Here is a 12,795-nt window from a genome sequence, read left to right on the forward strand (position 1 = left end):
GGAAGTACAGCGAACTCCCACCCTGTGGAAAGAGGGTAAAACCCATCCTGTGACCCATGGGGACCAAGATAACCAGCCATATTACCAATTTTTGGGCTGACCTTAACCAACCACAATGCCAGGATCATATTTAAACCTTAATGCTAGGAAAGGAGAGCTCCTTTCCAGGGAGGCTTAAAGACATTCCTGCTTTTTACTTTTTTGACCCAGTCACCCTACACTGCCTCAAAATGACAGGAGTTTCAAGGTCCACATCAATCTGAACAGTTTGCATTCTGTGTTTTCAGACTGCTGTTATTCCTAGGATCAATAGTTGTTAACACCCAAGTGAGCACATTTCTTAATGGACAGTTTGCACTATTCCTTTCTCTCTCTTCAATGAGTCAATCCTTATGAATCATCATTTCAAAATCATAGTAGGAATGCCATGGAAACTGTGAGTTAGATCTCTAGCCAAGAAGTTTAATCATCTGAAAAATATCTGTCACTATGACTGTCTTCACAGTGGGCCCACTTGGCAAATAGGTCCACAGACCTTCCTGCTTTGTAAGTGACTCATGGATACTGGGTAGATCAGAGAGTTTAGCTGACTGCTATCATAGTAAAAACAACTTTAAGTAAGTAAACAAGTGATTTTAGGCTAAGATTCAACAAAGGTTGAAATAATGCCTTCAGAAACATATATACAGGGAGCTTATTAAAAAAAAAAAAATAAAAGAATGGAACCAAAGCTTGGAGAAGAGAGTCAGAAAACTCAAACAAAGCATTGTCTTAGACAAGGCTGTTCAGGAGCAACTGAATAGCAGCTTTCCTTTTCATGATACCAAGCTATAATAACCTTTCTAGAACTAATTTGGAATTATCCCATAGCTGGAGTCAGTAATTCTCTCAGATCACAGGGGGAGCCATAAAAAGGTATTCATTTGGAAGAAATTCAGAATCAGGGTGAATGAAGATTATCCTACTGCCATTCCATCATGAACTTCCAAATATACTTTTCTGAAAGCCTTTATTCCTAAATAGACTGAATATCAACACTGCAGGAAAAGTTAACCAGAAGCAAAAGAAAAACAGTGGTTAAGAAATACATTTGTGCCCCAAACTCTCTCTTCCCATTATTCTAGAGGCTTGGGTCTATGGCCATATCGTCCTGAATAAGTATACTCTCACCTGGAGACTTGGGACACCAGTGATTTAAGTCACCAGCTAGCTGTGTTAGGCTGCTGACCTAGTATAGCTTGAATGTGAAATGTCCCCATCATGTGTTTGAACATCTGTTTCCCAGCTGGCACTGCTGCTTGGGAAGGGTGTGGAACCTTCAGGAGATGATGCCGGAATCTCCGGAAGAAGTAGATCACTGGTGTTGGGCCTCAAGGTTATATTCCAGCCCCACTTTCCTGCTCCTGCCCCACTTGCTGACTGTAGGCACATGACCGGCTGCTTCTGGCCTCTATCCCTTCTCTGCCATGATGACCAGATCTGCTTGAACTGTATGCCAAAATAAACCCTTCCCCTCTTAAATTGCTTCTTGTCACCTATTTGGTCACAACAGTGAGAAAAGTAACTAATAAACCTAGCATACACAAGACCTAGAGTTGAAAAAAAAAAAAAGGTTAAGTAGCTACCTGTGTAAGGCAGATCTAAGAAAAAAAAAAAAAAGTTCAATAGAGTCCCAAATGTCTTGGTTCAAATTCAGGATTTACCATGTGGGGTATGTAGCTCAGGTTACTTAACTTCTTAGGAACCCCATTTCCTCTTCTGTAAAATACTAAGCTAAGTGTGAATGTAGGGTTAATGTATAATGTGCTTCAATAGTGGTTGCTTCAAATAGGTGCTACCGATGAATTAGTTACAGTTGCTACTATCTTGAAAAAGTAGAGTTTTAAAATGACTATGGGGCTGGAGAGATGGCTCAGCGGTTAAGGCACTTGCCTACAAAGATTAATGGTCTGGGTTCAATTCCCCATGACCATGATGACCTCTTGAGCCCCTGGGCACAGTGCAATCATTTGACGGCTCCAGTTATCTGTGGTCAGAGCGCAGGTGACTAAGGATGCATTTCAGGAAGCAGCTAGGATTGCATGTGAGTCCTGTTTGATGGTCTCCCTTGCCGTTTTGAAAAGCACTATCAGTGTCACCTTCATTGTAATTTTATCTAAGTTTTTAACAACTTCCTCAATAGTACTGTTAAAATACTTAATTACATACTTTAGTCAAAATGTTAATCATATGGTTTCCACAATTTCTGCTTTATAAATACATTTTCTTCAGTGCACATTTCCCATACTAGAGCATCAACATCCCCTCTCCTTTACTTCAGACATAAATTTTCATTCTATATTTAACATAACATTTATGTTACTGGCCCTATTCTTGGTGTCACCAATTTTGGCCCTAGTTAATTGTCTTTGGATCATAAAGAATGGTGAATGCAGACAGACAGCAGTTTTACTGTGGCAGCAGAGGTAACCTGAGCAGGCTACCAAGATGGAGATCTTATTTATGGCTTTTATATGTTGGAGAACAAAGAAAACAGCTTAAGTTAAAGGAAAGCTCACCAGTCTGAGGGCTTCTCCCTGACAGATATTACATTGAATGGGAGATGGTCAGCTTTGTTGCCAGAAATATTCCATATTCCTGAGATTTTCTTAATTGGGGCTATAAATTGGTGCTTCCAGGGCATCCTTATCAGGTGATTCCGGCTGGGGGTTCTAAGTCTGTATTTTGACTGTAGAATGTCTCTATAGGATGGGCTCATGGGATATTAGTACTTGACAAAGCAAGTAGTTACAATTTGTTTGAGCCAGTAACCACAGATAACTGCATACAAAATGGGGCTGCCTTACTTCTAAATCTCATCATTGGCACTGATAAGAACATTAATTAACGATAAAGCAGTGGGTACTTTGCAGATGTAAGAATCCCAGTTCATGAAAGGTGACTTATAAGAGGGTATTTAACCCAAGAAGAACCAGTGATTCACAATGACCACCTGCTGTGATTTCTGTAACAAATGTGTCACTGGATATGACATTGAAGGGATGTATCAGACTGCATTTGTCACTACAATCAGGTGAGAACTTCTCAAAGTATGCAGCCAACTGAGGGATGGAGCTTAGTGGCCAGGGAAGAAAACCGACCTTGGTATCATCTGGTCCCACCTAGAAATGCTTAGCCAGATCTATTTTGGGCTTTCTTGGAAATGGATGCCAACATGGACTCTTTGCCCAAGTCAATTTAGGTCAGATTTTCTGTTATCTGTTCTCAGAAGAGAACATATGAGTTTACGAATTTCTTTTTTTCACTTTCAAAATAGTGACTCTTCAGAACTGTATACTTACGGGGGGGGGGGGGGGGGGCGTAACTTCTTTGATACCAGGATGAGAAGATATTAAATTTCTGGGAACTTTCAATCTTGATTATCTCCTGATACTCGTTCACAATTTCCATATACTCAAGCTGCAAATATTTTATTCTAAGTAGTGGCGGTGGTGGATCTACATTATATTTTTAAGCCATGTAAATTTCTCTTAAAAATGCATTCTGACATGGGACTTAATTATTACTCACTTCGTGGTGCTGAGGCTCCAACATAGCCAGGCACACACTAGTGTCACCAGCATCACACTCTGGCCTCCCAGAGCCCCACGATCCTTGCCATCTCCTCTGAAGAACTTCAGACAAGGGTGAGACAAACATGCCTCATTCAGTGCTGATCTCTCAAGAGCACCTTATTCTCAGCACTTCAGAGAATAATGAATTTCCCTGGCCACCTGCAAAAGCTTTTCAGATCAAGGATGAGAGCAACAGTAATATTCTCTTAGCCACCTTTTCCACGTTTTCTGAGCTGGCAGGTGTGACAGAAATGTCTCATCCAGTGTACAACAGTCAACTGTCACTACTTCTCAGTACCACGACAAGTCTTAGGCCTCTCCCGCAGTCACCACCATCTTAAGAAGCAGCTTCTCTGACCAAAACTGAGAGCAGCACTAATCTACAAGCATAAACATAAGTAATTTAGAGGGCAATCTGATGGAAACAAGGAACATCACAGAAGAGGGAGCAAAAAGAAAACAAGAGCCACAGGATAGTGAGAAGGTCTCTGGGACACTGTTGTCCACACATGAAGTGTCTGGTGCACTGGTCACCATGTAGTGACTGTTATCTCCACAAAACCTGCACAATTAAGTTTGACATCATTTGAAAGTGACATCAGAATAGAAGGACTAGTCAAAAAGAGGAAGATGTTCAGTGGAACAGGGGCAGGTGAGGAGGGATAAATTATAAATTGTAACAGAATTCCAAATTACAGTACGTTCATGTATGAAAATCCTCAATAAACAAATCAGATGAGACACTCAGAATGTAGTACCCAGGCAGAATTTATTACAAAGTAAAGTGGGGCACTCTCATGAGTGAGCACAGCCAAAGGGATAATGGGAGGACAACTCTACCATAAGTAGAAAAGTGGACAATGGCCAAAGAAAACACTGTGCCAAGTGACATTTTTAGGCAGGTTTTATTTATACCATTTCTTTGAGTCTTTAGTACAGATGCCTTTCCTGGGGGTGGAAGGGGATGTGTTCCTTTCTGATTGATAGGCCCATTTGGATCAAGTCTTCAATGGTATGTTTTTGCTCTTTACCAGAAAGCCTCAGCTAAATAGCCACCTGACAATCTTGGGCAGTTCAGAATGTCCTCTTTCCACCCAGGGCCAGGCTCCTGATGCTTCATTTCCCAAGTTCTTCAAGCTGCTGACTATGAGGAAGAGTCCACACCCACTGACCTCTAACCTAATACCCGAGGAGACACCTAGCACTAATAACAGCTCTACCACTAGATACATAGGAGCGTTGGTGTTTATATATGCATTTCCTGTCTCTTCTAAATCCTCTTCTGTCTCTTAAACCAGCATAGTGGCCTGCATGATTTCTTTCCCTCCCTCAGCTTGTCTAGCTTTCTTTCGCTCCCTCACAGCCCACCTACTCCCTCAGTGCTGGAGACATAATTCAAGAACTCACATTCATACACACTAAAAACTCAGTCAAAATTAAATTTCACCAGATCCCACTGAACTTAATCAAATACTGCTTAAAATTCAATTGAGTCTAATACTTGCCCAGATAGACAATATATTAAGAACAAACATGCCGGACGTGGTGGCACACACCTTTAATACCAGCACTCGGGAGGCAGAGGTAGGAGGATCGCTGTGAGTTCGAGGCCACCCTGAGACTCCATAGTGAATTCCCAGTTTGCCTGGGCTAGAGTGAGACCCTACCTGGAAAAAAAATTTTTTTCTATCCATAACTTTTTATATTCATTTTCTGCATCTTAAATTTGTCTTAACCATCGTATTAAAATGTGAAATGTAAGTCAGGCATGGTGGTACACACCTTTAATACTAGCACTCAGGAGGCAGAGGTAGGAGGATCGTCCTAAATTCAAGGCCACACTGAGACTACAGAGTGAATTACAGATCAGCCTGGGCTACAGTGAGACCCAACCTTGAAAAACCAACAAGGAAAAAGAAATCTAATGAGTCTTATATGAATGATACATACCTAAAAATTATATAAAAAATAAAACTAAGCAAAAAAAGTCTAGATTAAAAACAAATTAATGAAACTAGAGAAATAATATATGCATAAAAACTACAATTCTTGGTAAATGAAACTAATGTATATGTAGGTAAGGTTATTTTGCTTAAACTGTCAGAAAAGTAACAAGAACTTATTTAACAAAACAAAATTATTGTAATTTGTACTTCTGTGATAAGTTGTTACATGAATGGCCCCAAATGAATCCCAGCTCCTGCTGTCTGTCCAGACATGGCCGTGCGACTGGCTTTATCTATCCAGTGGAATGTTAGCAAAGATGGGGGATACGTGGCTGGTAAACACTGCCTGACAGGAGCTCACTCCTTAGAATGCTTTGTCCATTAGGGCAAGACACTGAGTTTAGCCTTCCAGAAGTTCAGATATCACATAGAGCTCAAAGAACAAACTAACAGAACCATCAAAAAATCATAATCCAGACTCAAAGTGACACAAACATGCAATGTCGCAAATATGCACAAGGGGACACACACGTTTGGAGTTGGTTCACGGCGGCTGAAAGGCCCCGATGCGCCCATTCTTTCTCTTAAATAATAATAATACAAAATAAAAATTTTTTAAATCATAATCCTTGCTTTTGTTTTGAGACATGGCCTGGCTATATGCCCCAGTGTGGCTCTGAACTTGTGATCATCCAGCCTTGGCCTTCCAAGTGCTAGTATGAACCCTGGTTCAAACTACTATGTTTTAGAGTCATTTGGTATGCAACAATGGAAAATGTAGACACTTATTTATTTATTTAGTGGAGCAAACATATTAAAATTAAATAATTCTATGCTTAATATAAAAAGCAATTAAAGTTTCTCAGAAACCTTAAGTCTTTTGGAAGTGCTATACTCTGTAACTGCTCCTAATGTGGCCTCAGCTGGTCAGTCCATGTAAGTATTTATAACACTGAACATTCTATAGGAATAGACTGTACAAACCTAAACAATGAACAAAATACATGATAAATATTTTATTCTTACGCACTGAACTGTACATGTTTCATATAAAAGATGAAATTCTAGTCTGTGTTTTAAAAAATAAAGATACTTGTCGACAATATCTTTATTATTTTTTACAGAAGCCAATGTTTTCTAAATCTGCAGCTTCATTCATTCTGAAACTTTTATATATTTATAATTTCTTGACTACATTTCTAATATCCTTTAAAAATAAGAATTTATAGAAGATATTTTTATTTAACACATAAGACTCATCAGGTTATAGTGTAACTGCTTAGCCTTCCAGGTACTGCTAGATTTTTTTCTAGTATAGACAGGCCAAATGCTGGAGAAATTAATTCTCTGTATTGACTTTTATTAAAAAGAGGTTTTTGGTAGTGAGGACAAATAATCTCTCGTTAGTGGCCTGAAAGCCTAAAATAGGATCATTGGTTTCTAGGCTTGCTACCTGCTGCTTAGCAACCTGCCCCACATGCCTGCCTTCCTTTCTGTTGTAAAGCACGGTGGCCGTGGGAGCAGGTTGCCTGTATATGAACACCCGGCGGAGGCACTCGCAAAGGGCAGCGTATGAGGAATTTGGAGCACAGGCAAAGAACTTCTTATCTCTCTTGGATGCTTGGACATAACCTGCAAGAATGCAAGACAAACATTCTAATTTGTAGTAGCAATTATGAAATATTAAATGCTATGCTTGCTATGTAACCTAGGCTGGCTTCAAATTTATATTCCTCCTGCCTTAGCCAATGAGGTGCTAGGAATACAGACACAATGCCTGGCTTCTTTTGCACTCATGTTCAATAATATGCCTTCTGTACATTGTCTTCTCATAATTCTATGATTTTTTTGAAGATTATTTTGCAGAAACCCAAGTCCAAGTTGCATGTAGGGCACTGTCAAAACCCTGCCCTTACTCCACTGTGCCGTTCAGAGTCGCACAGGCGCTGGTTGTGATGCTTGTGCTTAGGTGACTGTTTTCCTTTCCCTCCTGTGTTGTCTTCTTTGGAAGCAAAATGACTTTTCTTTCTGTTCTGAGGGTACTAGCCCCATTAAATGAGAAGAGCAATCGACTGCACAAATCCATTTTACTGTAACTAAGGCTGCTCCAATTAAAAGGAATAAATAATTTAAAACGAGCCTGATTTTGGTCAAAGGGAACACAGTGAGGAAGTGCTTTCTACCTAGAGCGTTGAAGGTCGCGATGTGCTCCCACATGTCCTCGCGCTGGCTGGAGTGTGGCTGCCACAGCAGAGCGTCAACATCGTGCCGCAGACAGAAGCAGGGCATGTCTTTAGGATTCACGATGACAGAGAAAAGGTACTGGTTGCTGCCAAGATTCACCTGAGTGGCAAAAGTAGAAACTACTTAGTAGCTTGTAACAATGATCAAAACTGACAGCAAAGACAGCAACTATTCTAGACTTTGTATTGATTTTTTGAGACAAAGGCTTACAATGTAGTAAGGCTAAGGCTTACAAATTCAGGCAACTCTTGAGGTAGCTATCTCCTGTTTTAGTCTGGGATGTTAGGTTTGTTCTAAACTAGGGATGTCCGATTTCTGACGCTGAAACACGACACTGTCATGTAGACATATGCTGGGCCACAGGCTGGCCACGCTTGTTCTAAATATTAAAGGGCTAATCTGACTGACTTCTCATAGCATTCCTGAAAGAAACGTGCTACTATTAGTTTCATGTTAAAACTGTGGGAAGAAGCCGCCTTTAGACCACTTTTTGTATCGTAAGCATAAGGTATTTGGAAGAAACCCAGACAGACACATGAGCTAGCCAGCCTGAACCACTTTATTACTGTGGTGATGGTGAGAATCCAGGACGAGTCCAGGTGAGGGCATGGCTGTCCCTTCCTGGCCTGCAGGAGCTGCATTCCCCCGTGATGTGTCATGTTAGCCCGAGTATGAACACGCCTCAGCTTTTTGCCCATGGACCCCATATACCCATTTATTTTGGCTTCAGAGAAAGTCAGATTTGATATTTTTTCCCCTGCTTTAAACCTTCCAATAGCTTCCTAAACAAGTTGGAAAAGACATACAGTAAGAATCTATTAAATATGAACCTCTGACTCTGGGCCATAATATACAGATTTAAAGCAAGACTTTGAAGTTACAGCAAGTATAAGTTCCAAAAGTTTAGTTTCACCTTATTTTCTCTGTTATTAAGCCTTAATTTCTTCACAGGAAAAAAACAAAAAAACCTCATATAAACATATTAGTGCAGTGTTTTATTTTAAAGAATAAATGAGAATTTAAAATGCACTAGAAATGCTTGAGTATAACTGGAACCTGGAACACACTTCATGATAGTTGTGGTTTGAGTCAGGTGTCCCCCATAAACTTAGGTGTTCAGAATGCTAGGTTCCAGCTGATGGGAGATTTGGGAAGCAAAGCCTCCTGGAGGCATTGTATTGTTGGGGGTGGGCTTATGGGTGTTATAGCCATGCCAGTGTTGGGCACACTCTCCTATTGCTGTTGGCCAGGGGATGATGTCCACCCTCTGCCATCATGGAGCTTCCCCCTTGAGACTGTAAGCCAAAACAAACCTCTTTTTCCCCCACAGCTGCTCTTGGGTAGGTGATGTTTACCAGCAATGTGAACCTGACTGCAACAGTAAAGTGGTACCAAGGAGTGGGATTGCTCTGTGACTTTGGCCTTTTGGAGCTGATTTTCAAGGGAAATGTGAAAGGACTTGAAACCTCAGCCTGAGACGCTTTGCAGTGCTGTAAGTACAGCTTGATGGACTATCTATTCTGGTCAGAGTTGAAATACCCAAATGCAATAAGAACTATGGACTGTGAGGTTTGGCTTTATGACAGTAAGAAAGAGCTTTGTTTGGACTGGGTTAGGGGCAGTTTGAGTGAAAAGCTTGCAGTTATGCCCGTGTTCTGAGAAATTGTGCAGGGTTGCTGTGTGTAGAAATGAACTGGTGTGTATATCTCACGAATAAAAAAAAAAAAACAAAACCTTATTCTTCAAGTATAATTCTCCTTTCAAAACTCTATGTGAAATAATTTATAAAATAACTCATTGTATTTGACTTTATTAGATAACACACTGTACACAATTTAATATGCTTTTGATACAAAAATTATAATCCTGAATCACCCGAGTGAGCTCAAATAAAAAAGCTAAGAACTTGGAAAAAAAGAAAAAGAAATGAACTGGTGTGAGCAGAGGGATATGGCACAGAAAAAATGAAATCTTTGGATGAACTTCTGCCTGTTCAGCTGCATTGAGAAATTACAACCTTTAAGATTGGGCCAGCTGACCTGCATTGAGGCAATAGGAAGAATGTAGACTCTTTTGAAGGGTCTTGAGTACTCAAGGACTGTCCTGTTCTACCATGTTTCCTTTATTCCCCCCATCCCTGGATTAACAAATTGGCACCCTACCTGCTATTGTGGAGTATAAGAAATGTAGGAAAGAGAGGGTCATTGAGTTTGCAACACAGTCTTGTGTTTTGGAAGTGGCCATGGGCAGTGTGAAGCAGGTTTACTGGATGCCTGCATGGAGACTCCATGGGGCCATGAGGATGAACCATGGGTTGCAGTGGAGATGCCAGGACCACGAGGTGGCTGCCAAGGAGAGCTGCTGGCCCTGGATGAAGTTTTCCAGGACTATGAGTAGCCTAGCTGGAAGGGTGGAATTGGAATACCAGAGACTAATTGCTGGTTAGAATTATCAGACTTGGAGATTTGTCACTGACTAGAATTGTTGAACTTGAAGCCACAGAGTTTGATGTTTGCCCTGGTTGTTTTAAACCTTTTATTGGGTGAATGTTTCTTGGCTATGCCCAGTGTCATCTTTTGCAGTGTGAATGTTTATTTTGTGCCATTATGGTTTAGGGATTTTTTTTTTTTTTTTTGGTACTACGACTTAGTTAAAAGATTATGGGGGTGTTTGAGCATCATTGGAATTGATTGAAAACTATGGGGTCTTTTAAAGTTGGATGAATGCACTGCATTTTAAATCATGTACGGTTATCAATTTATGAGTGCTAGGAGCAGAATGTGGTGGTTTGATTTGGGTGTCCCCCATAAACTTAGGTATTCAGAATGCTAGGTTCCCAGCTGATGGAGATTTGGGAATTAGAGCCTTCTGAAGGCAGTGTATTGTTGGGGCTGGGTTTATGGGTGTTAGAGCCAATTTCCCCATGACAGTGTTTGGCACACTTTCCAGTTATGGAGTCCATCTGATTTTGGCCAGGAGGTGATGTCCACCCTCTGCTCATGCCATCATTTTCCCTGCCATCATGGGGCTTCCCCTCGAGCCTTTAAGCCAAAATAAACCTCTTTTTTTTTTCCCACAAGCTGCTCTTGGTTGGGTGATTTCTACCAGCAATGCCAACCTGACTGCAACAGTGATGTTTTGTGTTCTTTTCCTGAAGTCATGAGTTCTTTCTGATTTAGAGCTGATAATTGAATTGCATAAAAATCTGTTCCCAAAAGGCATATTTGTAAAATTTCAGAATTCACTCTAACAAAAGTATGGAAAACAAAGACAAACAAAAAACTGTGGAAAGCGATAGCACATGGGTGTTTAACTTACCCAAGGTCAGCAAGGTAGTGATTTATGAACACACAATTCGGACAGTCGATTAACCACTAGATTACCAACCTCTCAACCATTGATAGTTCACTTAAAATAAGCTCTGTGGTACTGATTTAATAAGCAGAATAGTGTTAAATTACAGAATACAAACAAAAAACATACTGATGTTAACTTGTAAAAAAAATGACAATGATAGCTATGACGATTTATGAGCATATACTATACGCCAGGCATGTTATGAAGCTAATCTTAAAACTCATCCCATGTTACATTCTTACTGCAACAATGATGCATGAAGACATTCATTTTAAGAGAGCCACTTAATACTCATTACTGGATCCTGCTTACAGGTATAGTTCTTAACAGATCGGTTGGAAACATAGTCTTCATTAGAAATGCCAGGGGCTGGGAAAACAGCTCAGCGTTAAAGACATGTGCTTGAAAAACCTGCCATCCTGGGATTAATTCCATAGCTGCCCATGTTGAGCCAGATGAATGTCCACTTTCAGTAGCAAGAGACCCTGGTGTGACCCTCCCACATGCAAATACATAAATAAAAATTAAAAATAAAAGAAATATCATTATTTAGGGCTTAGAATGCCAGACTACTACCAACAGAAATCATACAAATACAGATAATATAAAACATAGCTAGGAATGGATAAATACAGAATTGGCCATGAGTATATTCTCTTATACTCATGAATAACCATGTGCTGGGCTTTGAAGTAGTGACTGACCTGCATTTTGTAAGGGAAGCTAAAGAAGATTCATGGCATGGCTGTGCCAGCCCAGAATCCTGGTCACAGGAAGAATAGCAGATCAGCCCTCCTTCTAGTCAGGCCAGGAAACGGGACTTTCAGATAGGGCCACAGCTTGTTCCTTGCTCCAGATAATAAGCAACTGAGTAGGGTTTATTTTCAGCTACCACTGGCTAGCTGATCTGCTACAACAGGATCAGGGCCCAGCTCTCTCCTTCCTCCAGAGTGTAGTGTCCCTGGCTTACCAAGGCTTTCTCAGAAAGAAAACATGGACATAAAACACAGGTTGAATAGTACTGTCATCAGAGTGTGTTTACCTTCCTGCCTCAAATGAGCACTGATGTACAGCTGACAGAACCAGGCTCACTGCATGTGACTGGACAGCTGAGATGAAGGAACAGCGCATGAGACCCTTCATGTAAATGGCTAACCACAGGGGATGAACTGTGAACAAGATGGGGAGGATAAAGATCTCTCGTCGTTATGAAGCCCATATTCTGATTTAGAGATTCTTTCTTGTGTGTCTGCTCCCACTTACTCATCCACAGCTGTGATGCGCGAGCCATTGATCACAACCGAAGCAGTTTTCACAGTTTACCATACCTTTACATGTTACTCTGCCAAGACTCCTCTTGTCTTTATACACCAGGTGGATTTTACTTCCTCCAACATTCAAGAGTTCAACTGCCAGCTGGGTTCTTAGAATTCTCTAATTCTAATGATTAGGAGCAGCCAAATCTCCCCTTTACACGTCTATTATTCCTAACAAATTATCAGGGCAGACTATTTTACCATCTATCTGTGGTGCTGAAGATTATTACTCAAATATACCCACTTCTCAATTCTCTGGCACTTCTGAACATGGCAAAAGGGGCTTTGTAGGTGTGGTTACATTTAGGATCTTCAGTT

At 40.6% G+C, this 12,795-nt stretch overlaps 1 protein-coding gene across 1 annotated transcript in view; it reads right to left on the bottom strand.

Annotated features, from left to right (window-relative positions):
* Positions 1–4,364: 4,364 nt before the first annotated feature.
* The window catches only part of Nudcd1 (NudC domain containing 1), a 76,765-nt gene continuing 68,334 nt past the window's right edge, over positions 4,365–12,795 (bottom strand). The window contains exons 9-10 of the mRNA XM_004661389.2: positions 7,744–7,903; positions 4,365–7,192 (exon numbers count right to left, since the gene is read on the bottom strand). Of these exons, the coding sequence (XP_004661446.1) occupies positions 6,900–7,192; positions 7,744–7,903 (453 nt within the window). The 3' untranslated portion in view covers positions 4,365–6,899. The remainder of the gene's footprint in view (positions 7,193–7,743; positions 7,904–12,795) is intronic.

Source organism: Jaculus jaculus, chromosome 2 (assembly GCF_020740685.1).
Source record: "Jaculus jaculus isolate mJacJac1 chromosome 2, mJacJac1.mat.Y.cur, whole genome shotgun sequence".
Lineage (NCBI taxonomy): Eukaryota > Metazoa > Chordata > Mammalia > Rodentia > Dipodidae > Jaculus > Jaculus jaculus.